Genomic DNA, 15881 nt, shown 5'->3' on the forward strand with positions numbered 1-15881 from the left:
AGTCATCATGGTTAAACTTCAGAGGGCAGGGCTGAAGTTTCTTTTCATCTCTTCTGCCACTACCTAATAAAAGTCATATATCATATTATGGATCCTCATATGCTACCAGGAAAAGAACACCCTCCCCCAATTTTTTTTCTTAGTATTTCTTTCATGGAATACTGAAATTTAAATTTGTGTATTTTTTGCTATTTGAAAATAAAAACAACAATTGTAGTTTTATACAGGACTATATTGAGTCTACTTCTCCTCAGGTGAGACAATGAAATTAAAAAAAAAACAATGATTTAAAAAGTGAAAATTGTGTGTAGTTGTGGTAGAGATAAATGCATATCAAACTGAAATCTTTCAGAAAAATTTACCTAAATATTCTTGGAAGTAAGGTTTTAGGCTAGTAGAATAACTGAATTTTACTTATGGTAGTTTTAACACAATGAATCTATTCTTGTGTCAAAATATATTTTTTTACCCGGTGTTTTGGTTTAATTTTTAAAACCTGAGAGAAAACTAGAATCAAATTAAAATATTTACTGTAAATCAAAATGTTTCCTTTTGAAAATTCCTAATATACCTCCCAAATCCCTACTCCCAAAGTTCTCAGAACCAGGGGCTTTCCTGTCACAAAGCTAGATTTTAATGTTCCTCACTTATTTACCAAACCACAGCCACCAAGAAGAAATAAAAGTGATCACAAAATACACAACAACTCAGATCTATGATGAACTAAATTTCTTAAGTCTTAGAACATTTAACAAAAATACACAGGCTCGAAAACACTTAATAAGGGGCTGGAGAGACAGTACAACAATCTTTAATAAGGCAATATGGGTTTGAACCCCGGCATCCCTAAGCACTGCCAAAAGTCATTCCTGAGTGCAGAGCCAGAAGTAATCCCTGAGCATCACCAGGTATGGCCCAAAAATAGAAACAAAAAAGTAGAAAAAAGAAACAATAAATAAATGATGAATGTCAATCTAGTGGAACAGGTTTATGATAGGAAAGCAGTAACAGAAATAAAGGTGAATTATAAACCAAATCATCTGCACACACATGGAATTTCTGCAGCTACAGCAAGCTCTACAAATGCTATCAAAGAAAACACTCTTGCACCAAAAAATAAGTATTCATTTTTAAATCAACATTTATTTAAAAATATATCATGGGGAAAGGCTTTTGGGTCAATAGTCCATCTCTGACCTCTGAAGACTTACTGGTTCTTCCTCTTTCAAATTCTGAGACAACGCCTTGGAAGAAAATACCTTCTAGTTCCAAGTTCCAACTAGGCATCCACTTAGCAAGAATGGGAGATTCCTCCTCAAGACAGTCAGACACCTCAGGCAAATTCTTAGGGACTGTGTTCCTCATCCCTCTTGGCTTCTAAAGGGAATCTACCTATTAAGAGCATCTAGAGCCATACTCACTTCTGGGGTATTTATAATATTAGGGAAAATGAAACAGAGCAAAATATGTAGACCAAATTATATACTAAGAAGATCCTGTGGGACAAAATCAAAACACAATGGGGTAGGAGGAAAGTCTTAGTTAGCATTTCTTTGTGTTAGGTCCCATTTTGTATACAACTAAGGCAGTATTTATCTGCTAAACACTTTTCTCATGCTAGACTCTTCAACACCAAATCTCAATCATAGGGAAAAAGGAGTAGTTTTCTCTAACTCAGCATAGATTTAGGGCCTAGGCCTTCGAGGGCCTGCGATTCCTTTAATAGCTTCAGACAAAAAAGAAACAAATGAAAAATAATTCATGATTAAAACATTCTTAATTATTAGATTCATAGATTCATTCTAAAGAATGAAGCAGAAGATGATGCAGAATATAAAAGACCTCCTTCAACTTGGCAAACAAGCTGCATTTTCCTCAGAATATTAAATATTAAATTATTTCAAGTATTTGCTGCTACTTATAAACGAGGCACAATTTTTGCAAAAGCTCATGACTGGAAAGAACAGGAGACTGGGATTACATCTAAGGTTTGGGTTAAAGCCTATACCCTGCTGAGATTACTGCAGGGTGTTCAGCAACAGCAGGCCAGCAGACCTTCCAAGGGATTCTACAAAAATCCACTAGGGTCATACATTACAAAACCAAACCCCGGATTTCACTGTGTCATGTGTTTTAATGTTGTTACAGCCAGTATTCATTTCATTTCCCGTGATAACATCAAATAAATTCACAATTATAAGATACAGAGGAGTCAAAATTTATTGGCTAAATGTTGATGCTACCTAACAATTAGTTTTTACTATGAAATATTCCTCAGATCTTCTTTTTCAACTCAAAGTAAAAGTCCTATAATACTGTCTTAAATTACTTCCAAAACTTAATGGGACGTTTAGTAATAGGAATACACATGAGATTTCATATTTGGTGTTAAAATATATTTTAAGCACGCCTTAAAAACGTGTGTTTCTAGGGCATATCAAATTTCTAAATGCTAATAAACAAGACACATAATACCAGAGTTGTCTCCCAAACAAAATTCCAAAGAGTTAGGAGTTACCTGTTTTGTCCTATTACCCTACTGATTTAACTGTGCTTCATTAATTGACTTTCATTCACTGGTTACCAAATCAGATCCTCTCCATGACCAGGGTAAAAGAAGGACAGGAGAGAAGCTAAAATGATGGGGGAAAAAAAATCTTGCTCTGAATTCCAACTGACCACTTAATACAGAGATTATTTTACCTGTGGATTACTGTAAAGGGCTATAGAAAGATACATCGTTTTCTATATGCATATACACGTTTGGGGAGTGGTACTAGGGAAAAAATCCAGTACCTCATACTTTGTCCTAAGAGATATGCTCTAACACTGAATCAGATTCCCAACTCTGAGAAACCATCATTAATTATAAATTTATTTCATTCCTATAACAACTAATAAGTATCAAAGTAAAGCCGATAGACCACGAAGCTGCAGGCCTAAAAAATGCATGGAGTTTCCATGAAATCACAGCACAAAACTTCCTTTCTGAAGTAGCTGGTATCTTAGCCAGCATCACAATAGAAATACATATTGAGAATGATTCAACTGCAGAAATATTTACAGCGGGGGCATATGGTTCATCAGGTTCAAGTAACAGGCAGATTAACCTTCATAATAAAATTTAAAACGTGAATTTAAACTTGAATTAAAAGAAAAAACAGCAAAAATCTACTTAGGCCCATATGTCATTGATACTTACTTCGTCATGAAATGACCTCACAATGTCTTTGGACAGGCACATTAATACATTTATGTGAGTGAACACAAGAGCAGCCAATTAAGAGTTGATTCGTAGACCCTCTTTTTAAAAATGAAATCAGCTAAGTATTGTAAAATATGTGTGGCTGTAAATTTAAGAAAAGGGCCGATCTTTATCAAGTTTTAATTCATTATAAAAAAAAAATCATGTGCCACCATAATAAAGGTCTGTGTCATTTCAAAATTCCCCGATGACAGTAGGGGAATCTCAGAGGGGAAAAGCATTCAACTTTTATTTAAAGAGAAAAAATTAAGTATGCCAAAAACACAAAACATGACAGCGCCATAACCAACAATAGATATTTAACCTTCAGGTAGAAGCAGATGTCCATTCCTATTTTGAAAATCATTTTTACTAAATGTTGATTTTTTTATTTTTGTTTTTGTAATGAACAAATATTCGAAAGCTGTACTTTTATTTTATTCCGGTTGCATGGCCAAGTTTTGCTTGTGAACATTTACACTGCCATTACCATCCACCAAAGGATCATGGAAATTATTCTACCTTCTCTCTACAATAAGAGGAACTCGGGGGAATAAGAGGAACTCAGGAGTGCTTCCCAGGCGGAAAGTACTCAGAAGAGGAATCTAAATACAAACCAGTGTGGAGTTCTGCTGAGCTGTCTTTCTCTTTTACCCGAGGGAGAAGATGTGTGAAGAAAGATCTTTCAGAATGAATCCAGCAGTTTTAAAAGTCACCAGTGGTCATGTCACTGTGCCCTTTTGGCAGATTCTGACTTCAGATACCAGTTGCTTCATACATATTATGGAGCCCCATCAAACCTCCCATCAGGTCTGTCCAAGATTCTTTTTGCATGCTAAGTACCTGTGAAAGAGGGCACTCCTTGGCCAGCGAACTCTGATTCATATCTTTCAGTAAGTCCTTCAGAGCATTCCTTACTGTGGTGTGCGACCACTGTTCAGGAGGCAAGTCTTCTAGTTTGGGGCAACTATTTGAAACATAGATTAGAAAGGGGATTATTACAAGATTGCATCCCGCTGCAGAACATTCCTTTAAGACAGACAGATTTCATTTTGCGCATCAAACAGATGCATCTGGAGATTGCTCTCGGTCTCCTGATTGTTCCGATTAGTTAATTACTTTATACAACACATCTGCTGTATCGATGCATGAATTATACATCAGCTGCCTGTGGTGGCTATTTTTTCATGTTACTTCTACCTTCCTGCTCTGATGCGCTTGGGAAGACAATTTAAGGTGTACTGCTTTCTCATGAGCCATCGTGAAAAGCATTAACGTATTAACCGTTTTCCTTTCCTGTCTCTCTTCATACGAATTAAAATGATTAAAATATATATAAATAAATAAGATCACGGCAATAGTGTATAAGGCATTCTTTCACAAAATGTACACAGATGGCACTGTTCATGATATGCAAAAATATTTTTCTCTTAAGTAAACTTTATGTAAAATGCCTTCTTGTAATGCATCATTTAATTGACTAAATATAAAAGCCTTGTCTTTTGATAACCAGCACAATCTAGAAACGGGGACGTGGGAGTGGGGGCTGGGTAGGGGTCGCCTTCAAAATTATACACTGAAGTTAGGAAAATAAGGCAGAAAGGGTAAGGCAACCAAATCAAACTGGATTAACCTTTCTGAAATACACAGCAATAAAAACTGAATGTTTGCCAGAGATGCTTTATTTCACAAGACCAGGTGAGTGGAATGTTTTGCCCTAAAACTGCTGTCCTGACTCACCTGTGTAACTGAATTTTCAATGTGACCACATGATAAACGTCTTGAAGCATATCTGCTACCGTAGCATCCGGGGCATCTGTCACGTACGAGAGTGGAACTGGATTCCACTTTCCAACTTGGATGAGCCCTATTCCAGGGGAAAAAAAAAAAAAGAATATGTCACATAATCTATCTCATAGAAGGTTTTGGGGTGGTTTTTTTTTTTTCTTCTCATTGTTCCCACCACAAGCAATATTGTTATTTCTGTTTGAATGAGTCCCTTCCCACTAAGAGGCAGGTCAATGAAAATATTCACAGCTTAGCTTTCCAAATTGTGAAATTATGTAAATGACTATTGGGCTGTTTATTATTTTGGAAATAAAACCCCATCAATAAAACCTATGCAGAGGCCACATTTTCCTAACTTACAGGAAGTTCTAATAAGACATAGCTGAACCAGTTCTAAATGGCTTTACGATTTAGATAAGATTCTCTATAGCAATGGGAATCAGCATTGAAAAATACTTTACAGCCCATAAAACCATCAGAAACAGAATAAAAGAAACAGAACTAGATATTCAGTCATAAATGCAAATTGACTCTCAACAGTCCATCTGCTCAAATACGCTCCTCACTTCCTTGTGGGTCCTCAGTGGAGCAGATTATTAAGGTCAATAAGCATACTAATGATTCAGCTGAAGTAATTTTAAAAAAAATCTACCTCGACATTCCACATGAGCAAAATGTGTGTTAACTAAACCAACCTAAATTAAGCCAATTTTTTAAAGCCACAGTCTATAAGGAACCAGGCGACAGTTCTTTGAATCAAATTATTCAGAGCTTTCTCTGCAAGGTAAACAAAGGACGTCAAGCAATTTTTCCAACCTCACATATGCATTATTTACCTTTGGCCTGGGCAGCAGAGCTATGAGAATATCCCAGAGATAGTAATGCCATTTCTATCAGCTGGTTGAAAAGCATATCCTTCCTCACCAACACAAACTCCGCATGCTCCTCCTTGCAATCATATTCAATGGCATTTTCATAATGTTCCACCACACAGAAAACTGGTAACATGGTTCCTATCAGAAACACAGAGAAAAAGAGACACAAACTAACAATCTTCAGGAATACAAACTGGTGGTTGGGGGGAGCAAAATTAAGCCAGGAAAAGAAATCTTCACCACAGTAACAAAAGGGAGATGGTTTCCAAGGCAGACAAGGTATAGAAAGACAGGCAGGCACACACCAATATATACATTGAAAAAAAATTTTTTTTAAGTTTGAAATAGATACTTGAATAGGAGGTGAACTTAATCCTAAGGTTAAAATAGAGGCTGTTTTCATTTTATTAATGCACTTTCCAGAATCAATTAATGCAAAATTACCTTCTTGATCAAATAATAATGTTGACGATAGAGAAGTGTCTTGTCTGATTTGCTGAGTGGCATGCAGTGTGCAGAAGGAGCTGCTACAGTTGTCTTCAGACCAACTAACGTTCATGCTTCCTACACACTCTTGTTAATATTAAACTTTTCCCATTTGTACTCAAACAAATTATCCTGGGCTCTAAAATTATTAGCATTTTCTTCTTTCCTTAAATATATTTACTTTAAAGGGTGCATGAAAGAAACATAAAACTTCATCAAATTCATGCCCAAAATATATTTCAGTACGTGCATAATGTAGATAAATAAGATTTATTTTTACGACTACTCATTTAATCTACCTGCCTAAAGAATTACACAGTAAACATATGTCCTCCAAATGAGCAATCTTTGTTGCAGTAAAGAAAATAAAAAAGAGAAAGGAAAAAGAGAAACTCAGGACACATTAGGATAAAGGAATATGCCTAGATTTCATGCGTTCTTTATTTACTTCAATCCAATGTAATAACTCAGTAGCCAGATGATTAACAAGCCCAGCTCACACCACTGTTAGAAAAAAAGGCTTCTAGAAACTGAAATCACGCTGTAGTAGTCAAGGTGTTTGTTCAGGGCACTGTTACACTTTCAGGGAAAGTGGAAAAGGGTTAAAAGCAGATGCATCTGAACTGTACTGTGGCACGCTGCCAGGAGGGTATCATCTTTAGCATAACTGATGACAAGGGTTACTTTAACAGGGCACCCAGGATCCCCAATTAGTCCTAGAACATGAATGCCTCTCTAAGCTCTGCCCTCTAGACTCGAATCCTAACAACTTCGGAAAACGTCGAGTGTATACCAACCACTGCTAAAAACCAGGATTTCCTACGCGACACCAGAGATGCCCTTTAAAAATGCTTTATTCACTTGGTTTTTGCTAAACAAAAGCCAGCAGTGAAACAGTGACATTTTCAATAGATGCATCTTCACCAAAGCTTTAGTGGACTATTCACAAGAGATGCTACCTCTGACAAAAACCCCTCTAGGTTTACTTAGAAAAGCTCACTAACTCATTCGGAGGTACCCAACAGGCTAGGCATGAAAAACAAGCCGCAGAGCTTGCCAATATATTTTTGTCATTCACTCAGCTGTTTTATACCAGAGAGAGAACGAGTCAGGGATCAGACGATAACTTTGGGAGACCACAAGAAAAACAGCATGTGCAAAGGGGTGATTTCTTCCTTGGCTTGAACGTACTTTGGCAAAATCTCCTAAGCAAATAAACAAAAGCATCCAACTCCTTCTACTTCCCTGCTTCCTCATCTCAAGTCAGTTTTTACCCAGCACCTGTCAAGCAGAAACCATGCACATGAAATATATAGATAAAAACATCACAACGAAGTCTTTGGTAATTTTGTTCTTTGAAGTAATCAGAGAACATTCTACAATTAAACTACATTTTAAAAATGTCAATGTGAATGCAATGTTCTTTTATTTAAAAAAAAAAAAAGCATGTGAACAGGAAGTGAAGTTACTGTAGTTTGGTTTCTCCTCCCACTATTTTGAGGTCTTCAAGAGGTGAGTTAGTTATAACAAAACATACACATCTATTTCCACCCCCCCCCCACTCATGTATAGGATACAAACATGTTGTATATGCTGCTTCTTAAACTGAGAAAACTACTGTGTAGGCTTTTCAAAGAATTGAAATACAATTGGGGATTTATTTTAGACTTTTAAATTTGATTAAAGATACCCTGTAGATAAAGTTGGGTATTGAGAAGGTGACAGAATAATGCTTTAGTTACATATCTTGCTATAAATCTTCTGGAAAACTTGAAGCAGCCTCCTGACCCGAGAGTAATGCAGAACAGGAACCTTCTCTGAACTCTGATTGTGATAATGTTTGGTGAGACTTCTAACTACAGCAACTTCATAACCTTTCAACATTAAAAGGGGACTGCACTGGTCACTGCTGAATGCTAAAAATACCACATGATTTAAACCTGGAGGCAGTCTTAGAAGCTTTTGCTGAAGGTTTATGAGCCTGTGTAAACAGCACGTCTGCCATAAGGAGCAGAGAAGTCTGTAGAATCCTTGTCTAAAACTGTCCTGGCATTAAAGTTTGCTGTGCAAATATCACATAATACCAGAGACAGCTGAAATCTCCTATTTAGGAATTTATGGAACTTATATGTTTGCAGGCGTCAGAAAGTCTTTTTTATAGAGCCCCAGCGCTTCACAGTACAATATTAATGCACTCTGTTTGAAAAGCCGTAATAAATTATATTTTTAATGCTCTTATCCTGGCTTTCTTAAGATGCATACATTCTTGGCAAACAATCAATAAATAGGGTAATCATGAGTAGAGGCCAAAGAATTTGCTGAAGTGCTGTTTTTCCATTTTTAATAGATAAAGATCTAACAATACGGTCTGCTGTGTCTGTTCATTTCAGGATCAATATATTCTTTGTTTTCGCCAAACCAAGGAAAAAATAAATGATTGTATGATAAATGTTATGCATCAAACACAATGAAATTCCTCTCCCTTCTAACTTTATCTACTTAATATTCTTGGTGGCTAAAAAAAATGGCATTTTTATCCTTTCTTAGCAAATGTTAAGGGGAATGTGTAGCTATACACAGTTATTTGGAGACAAAATAAAAACTGCTTTGAGGCATACACATTTTACACAATATAGTCATGGCTTTATACATACACACAAATACACACACACACAATATCACTAAACACAAAGTTGTTCAACTTCATCAATTTAATATAAAATTGGCAAGGAGTTATGATTCTTTTCTTAAACCTGCCTAAATCTATTCTTCCTTGATCAATGATATTCAATTACAGCAAAAATCAGGTTTTCCACTCTAAATAATGAACATACTTTTAATAAACCACAAAAAATTATATCACAAACTTTTCCCATATACCACCTAAGACTTCCATTTCTTTCACACTGCTTTAGAATCAGTAACCCTCTGAAAAAGAAAGAACTATTCTTGAATTGTCAACCAGTCTTATTCCTAATCAGGGTTAGTGCCAGCAACAGCAATCCACACATTCTCCACTACAGTAACACCTTATCAGTGGAAGCCTGTGTAATATTTAATTCAGTGCTTATTATCTAAACATCTAATGATTTCAGTTGTAGAGTCCAATGCTCTACTCAAGCATGGTATCTGCACTTTCAAATCGGTATATCCATCAATCTATATACAGGTATATATAGATATATAGACAGACACTGTACTAAACCCAGGAATATATCAAATACTACATTAGAAGGAGAATCAAGGGAAAGGAAACACAAAGACAAGTTTCTGCCTCTCCACCCCCAAAGTGGTACAGGGCAGACACCAGGGCTCACAGCTTTCCAGGATTTCGGTCAAAAGTATTGTATTTACCTTTCCTAAGGTTGGTTTTCATCAGATGGCCCGAATGTTTTAAAGGCACTCCCTGCATTTTTGCACCTGTACTCCCAAGCCTTCCTCTTCCTAGCGGGCTCCCGTTCTGCTCCAGGCGGGCAATCTTGGCGGGTGGACCCTTCGGATCGCTCACATTGTTAGACATTTCTGAATGTTCTTTCCCCTGAGTTGCCTCGTTCAAATGATCCATACTCAGTTACCCTCTAAAGATCACCTGCCAGAATTAAAAAAGAAAAGACATGTTATAATTGGTGGGTCGGTCTGTCTGTCTCTGTCTCTGTCTCTCTCTCAACACACACACACACACACACACACACACACACACACACGCACACGAGTTTTACACCTTAGATATGTATCCCTGCAAAAATAAAACATATTTGTAAGTTCGCTTGAACTAGACATCTAACAAAATGCAGATGTTGCTAGTTACTCTAGTTCCAAACAACAAGCTCACATTTCCATTCAAACACACACAAAAATTTGTGCAAACTGTATCTATACACATGAATTTGAAAGGACAGTTGTCACCTACCAACAAATCTAAGTGGTAGAAAACAAAAATACTATCAGAAGAACTACAATACAGGTAAAGACAGAGTAAATTAAATCTATGTATGGAGTGCCATATTTTTAAAATGTTGGAAACTCATTACAGCAAACAATGAAAATGCTTTTACGATAGTAAGATGATCAATGTCAAAAATATTAGCTAAGTCCAGTGTATAGATTCACATTTTTACAGGTTTGGATCTTTATGAAGGGGATAAATAAGCACCAGCTCTAAAGAAGGCAGTAAACCTCAGTCTTTTAAACGCCATGCTGACGTTACAAATTAATTGGTAGGAAAAAAAAGTTTTCTACAATCAAAGTTTCAAGATCTGACCTGTTAAAGATCTAGTACAGTCTTGGTTCAAACAAGTGATTGGGTCATTTCATCCCTAAGTAGACAGAACAGGTATTCCTCAAATAACCCAGGTTCTGAAGATATTTGGCTGAATCATGTGGCTGAGTTTTTATTATAACAGGCCCATTACTAATATAATGCTGTTAACAAATAGCATACAACTTAAAAACATTTCATAGTTTGTGACACACACATTTGACAGAAGTACCAAGTTTGCTTTAACGAAAAAAAAGAACTTGATTTTTCCTGATCATCAATATGCAAAATTACCTAAGTATGCAATAGTCAAGATCTTCAGAAAAAAATGTTTTTAATTATAAACCAAACATCAGTTTTTAATTTCTAATAGAGCAATTGATACAATACTAACATAACTTCAGAAATAGTTTTAGCTAGGATTGGTAAGAGCAGGTGAATAAAATTATTTCGTGAACTTTCACAGCACTTAAAATATTGAACTTCTCAATATTAAGAGGAATGGAATGATACTGATGAAAAGCAAAGAGAATACAGTTACAACTTTCTTCTAGTTGCTCTGGTAATTCAACATTATCTTGTACTTAAAATTTTACCAAAAAAGCTAGATAGGTCTGAGTCAGCTTGTATTACTAGGATGGATTTTCTGTAAAACAGTTTTTTCCTTAAACCATAGATTACCTTGTCCCACATAATCAAGAAGAGGTGATTGGGAAGGGGGGAGCAAAGCGAATGCATAGGTTTAAAGGCAACCTTAGGAATGCCACGGAAGAACTATAAACTTTGAGAAATAATGGCTATTTATCCTTGTACTTGAGGATGGCACGCTGAGAACTAAAGGTTTACCATTGATTCGAGGTCCCATCTGTTTTTGGTTATGAGGTTCATTAACAATAAATGTGCCTCTTTTAACCACTTTTTATCAAGATCACTCTTTTCCATTATATTAAACTGCAGTCTAAAGCCAAAATTAGAGAGTGATGATTATTAACTTATTCAAAACACTCTTTATAATGTTTCATGTGGATGACAATATAGAGCTGCTTTTTCTAAAATTGGGTTGCCTTACCCTAGAGCAGAAGATGAATTTGAAAACATGATTTGAAAAGAAAATAGTTAACCCGTGGGGCAAAGTGGGGGGGGAGGGGGAGGAGACTACAGCATCAAAGTTAATGCTACAAAACATATTAAGTAGTCATAAGGCTTAATGGCACTATAAACTGTACAGTTAATGAAAGTGATAGATTACAATTTAATGTATTGACAAGCAAAACATCATATAGGTCATGCAAAATCGTATTTAGAATAGCCACCTATAAGCATGAATTAAACATTCAATCATGCAGTAGAAAGCTTTATATTATAAAGCAAAATCACATGCACATAAAACACCCAATTTACTCATTTAAACTCTGTGCTCAGGGCTAAAGTTCATCTAACCTCCGTTTGAAATTGCAAGGCATAGGCTCCACGAGGCCTTCTGGACTGACAGCCTGGGAACTAACTATGGTCTCAACAGATGCCAAGCTGAAGAGTTTCTTTTGAGTTACACATTTAAAAACCCATTTTGGTGGAACGTCTGGTTGGTACACGGAAAGCAGAATAGGTTGTCAAAATCCCATTCCCCAGCCCATAAACGAGGTCCATCTATGATGATGACTGAATAAAACAGTAAACTCAGATGCAATTCTTTCCTTCAGAAAGAAAAAAAAGAAAAAGAAAAAGCAAAGCCCGAAATTCCGGTTTCCAGAAGCTAGTTTTTGCAGTGTGGGAGCTTTTTCAATGAGTTGCTCGCTGGCTGCCCTCCCTCGCCCCCACAGAACCCCATAATCACATTTTAAGAGATTGTGCCCTTATCCATTCCATATGGCCGGCACGATCCAGGCCAAGCTTTCATTGTGACCTTTTAAAGAGACAAAGAAGCAAAGTACTATCTAGAAACAGAAACACTGCAGTTTTACTGAGTGAAATTAGCAAAACCGACCTGAAACTCACCACTTCAAAACTTGACAGCATATAAATAACAAAAACAAAGGAGATTTCCTTTGCAGCCCGGGTTCTTGAAGAGAAGTTCAAGACTGATGTTTTCTATGTCTCTTTTTTTTTTGTTGTAATTAAAAAAAAAAAAAAAGCAGCAGACCTGAAGGCGACTTCCCCTGAAATTGTATTATTTTCTCTTCCCCTACCCCCGCCCCCCTAAGCGGGGGAAGGGCAGAAATAAACGTCTAGAAGAGGAGCCATGGATGGAAGAGGGGGTTATTGAAAAAAAATTCTTTTTTTAAAAATCACAAATCGAAAAGCAACATAGATGGTTTGTAAAACGTCTAACCTCAGAGAACGGGGTTTAAGATGGGGAGGAGGGGAGAGTGGGAGTAGGGAGGAGGGAGAAGATAAAATTGATCTGACAAGTGATTCGTGGGGGGGGGGGGGAATCGTAAAAACAAAGCAAAAACCCGTTATGAGCTGTGCACTGTGGGGGTGCTGGGGAGGCGAGGTGGTGACTGAGGATTCTCTCCAAAAGGGAAAAAAAAAAACCAAAAAACAGCAGATCACAGCAGACCCAGGTCTCCAGAAAAAAAAGAAAAGAAGAAAAAGCAAAGCAAAGAGAAAAAAAGAAAGAAAGAGGTGCCCTGGCTGCCCTCCCGCCCGCTCGCCCGGGTGCTCGGGCGCGGGGACCGAAAGTCTACTTCTGCCTGTCACTTGCGATCTTCTTCTCCTCCGGGAAGCCGGGAGGAGGCGGCACGGGCCAGGCCCCCCTCGCCGCCCTGCGGTCGCCTCCCGCGCCCCCCTCCCAGCCCCCCGCGTCCCCGACGCCGGCGACAGCGAGGAAACCAACCTTCAAAAACTTTCTTCCCACCACCACTGCCTCGCGCCCCCACCGCGGGGGGCATCGACCGGGGGGCCGGCGCGGGTGGGGGGGCGCGAGGGGGCGGAAAGCGCGCCGCCCGGGCGCTGCCAGGCCACTTTGGAGGGGGCCCTCGCTGACGACAGCCCGCAGGACCCTCTCCCAGCCCATGGACGCGAGGCTGGGAGCGCCGGGGGAGAGCCGCCCGCCGGAGTGCAAAGGGGGGGTGGGTGGGGGCGGGGAGGGGGGAGGGGAGGGAATCAGCAGGCACCCCCCGCCACCTCCGCCGCCGCCGAGACCAACTCCCCGCCCCCTCCCCCCCAAAAAAAGTCGCCCGGCTTCTCACTCAGCCCGAGTCCGAGGTAAACAAGGAGCGCCACAATGGCACTACTAGGACTTGGGGAGCAGGGCGCGCGGGGGTGGGGGCGGGAGGGGGGAGCGCCCCAGGAACCCGCGCCAACTGCTGCCAGGAGTTTCCCCGAAGGCGGCGAGCGGGGTGGGGGCGGGGGGCGCCGCGGCGTCCTCCTCCTCCTCCGGAGTGGCCCCGGCGGGCGAGGAGGACGGCTGTAGTGGCGGTGGTGGCGGTGACGAGGCCGGGGGTGGCGGGGTGGCACGGGGAGAGGTGTGCGTGTGCGCGCGTGTCGGGGTGTGTGTGCGTGCGTGTGAGCGCGAGTCCCCGGACGGGGCTGCTGCTGCTGCTGCTCCTGCTGCTGTTCCTGTTCCTGCTGCTGCTGCTGCTGCTGCTGACTCGCTCGCTTGCCCTCGCTCGCTCTGCCCCTCGCTCCCGTCTCTGCCCCCATTAAATTATGAGTTGACTCATCCCGGCCGCTGTCGCCGCCGCCGCCGCCGCCGTGCCCGGCTGGGCTCCGCGCGTCCGCCCGGGCTGCAGCCTTCGCTGCTGCTGCCGCCGCCGCCGCCGCTCCTGTCGCTGCCGCTGCCGCTGCTGCTGCTGCCGCTGCCGCTGTTGCTGCTGCCGCTGCCGCTGCTGCTGCTGCCGCCGCTGTGGCTGCCTCTTCTTCCTCCTCCTCATTTTAATACAGAATCACCCCGCTCCCGGGCCCCAGCCCCGAGCACGCAGCCTCCTCCCGGCCGCCCGCCGCCGCCGCCGCCGCCGCCGCCGCCGCGAGCCCTTCCCCAGCGGGGCCGGGAGCGGGAGCGAGCGAGAAAGTGGCGGCGGCGGCGGCGGCGGCGGCGGCGGGGAGGAGGGGGAGGGGGAGGAGGAGGAGGAGGAGGAAGGGGGTGCGCCGCGGAGGAGGAAGGCGGCGGGGTGTGTATGTGAGTGTGTGTGTGTGTGTCTGTGAGCGTGCGGGGGGGGGGGGGCAGGGTGCCTGGGGAAGGCGGAAAAGGGATGGGGATTAAAACCCGGGCTGGAGGGCCGGGATTGGGGGAGGGGGCGGGGGCGGCGAGTGGGGAAAGAAAAAAAAAGCCGAAAGACAAGTAACTAGTGAATGAGTGCGGGGGGGGTGCGGGCGGCGTGGTGAGAGTGCGGGGTGTGGGGGGGGCGGGGGGAGAGCGCACGATTTCCGGCCCCGGGCGCGCAAGAATTTGTAATGAGCTTGATTAGAGTGAGGCGGCCCGACATTTATTACACACAATACCCAGAATAACAGGGCGCAGCGCGAGGGCCAGCCCCGGCCGCCCGCCGCCAGGCGCGCCGGGGAGGGCGCGGGGGGCGGAGGCGCGGGGGCTGCCCTGGCGCGCGGCGCGCGGGCGGGCGGCAGGGGCAGGTGTGCGAGCGGCGGCGGTGGCGGCTGGAGGGGGCGAGGGACGGGCGCGGGGCGGCCGGGGGAGGGCGGGGAGGGGCGAAGAAGTGGCTGCAAGGGACGGCGCGGACGGGGCAGGAGGCCAGGGCTGGTGCAGACGCTCCCGAGAATATGCGCTCCCCCCCACCCCTGCCTCCAGCCCCCCGGGGGGGAGGGGCTGGCATCCCAAACTAGTGCCGGGGGGCTGGCATCCCAAACTAGTGGGAGCCAACGTGGAAAAACCGGAGTCCGAGAAGAGCTCTCGCCCCCCGCCCCCCCCGGTAGAGGAAGGGAGTCCCCTTCTTTGGACCCCCACACCGCTCAGCCCTGGGACACGCAGGAGCCAAAGCGGCGTGGCCCAGAGTGGCCGAGTTAGCACAGAATTTGGGTCACTTGAAAGAAACCTGACTTGTCGCTACAAAGCTAAGGATGCCACCAACCTGGCACGGACTGACAACCGAGCCAGAGGCAAGAAAGTTTGGGTGGGTGAGCTACCTCCGCTGTGGCTCTTAAATGCTTCAGCTGTGATGTCTAAGGTTAAGCCACCCACTTAGATAAATGGTCATTAGCACATAAATGCGGTCTTATTTAGATAATCTATTAAGTATAGTTTATATAGAAATGAAAAACATTACAATCTCCC

General features: G+C 42.1%; 1 protein-coding gene across 3 annotated transcripts in view; it reads right to left on the bottom strand.

Annotated features, from left to right (window-relative positions):
• The window catches only part of SATB1 (SATB homeobox 1), a 105052-nt gene that overhangs the window by 69801 nt on the left and 19370 nt on the right, over window positions 1–15881 (bottom strand). The window contains exons 1-5 of one of the 3 annotated variants that reach the window (XM_056129392.1): window positions 12647–12901; window positions 9748–9982; window positions 5869–6045; window positions 4985–5111; window positions 4088–4211 (exon numbers count right to left, since the gene is read on the bottom strand). In XM_056129392.1, coding sequence (XP_055985367.1) covers window positions 4088–4211; window positions 4985–5111; window positions 5869–6045; window positions 9748–9958 — 639 coding nt within the window. In that variant the 5' untranslated portion in view covers window positions 9959–9982; window positions 12647–12901. Of the gene's footprint in view, window positions 1–4087; window positions 4212–4984; window positions 5112–5868; window positions 6046–9747; window positions 9983–12646; window positions 12902–15881 lie in introns of those variants that run through there. The other 2 variants (XM_056129390.1, XM_056129391.1) reach the window with 2 other exon arrangements.

The sequence above is a fragment of the Sorex fumeus genome, unplaced genomic scaffold, assembly GCF_029834395.1.
Source record: "Sorex fumeus unplaced genomic scaffold, SorFum_2.1 ptg000072l, whole genome shotgun sequence".
NCBI classification, from domain to species: Eukaryota; Metazoa; Chordata; class Mammalia; order Eulipotyphla; family Soricidae; genus Sorex; species Sorex fumeus.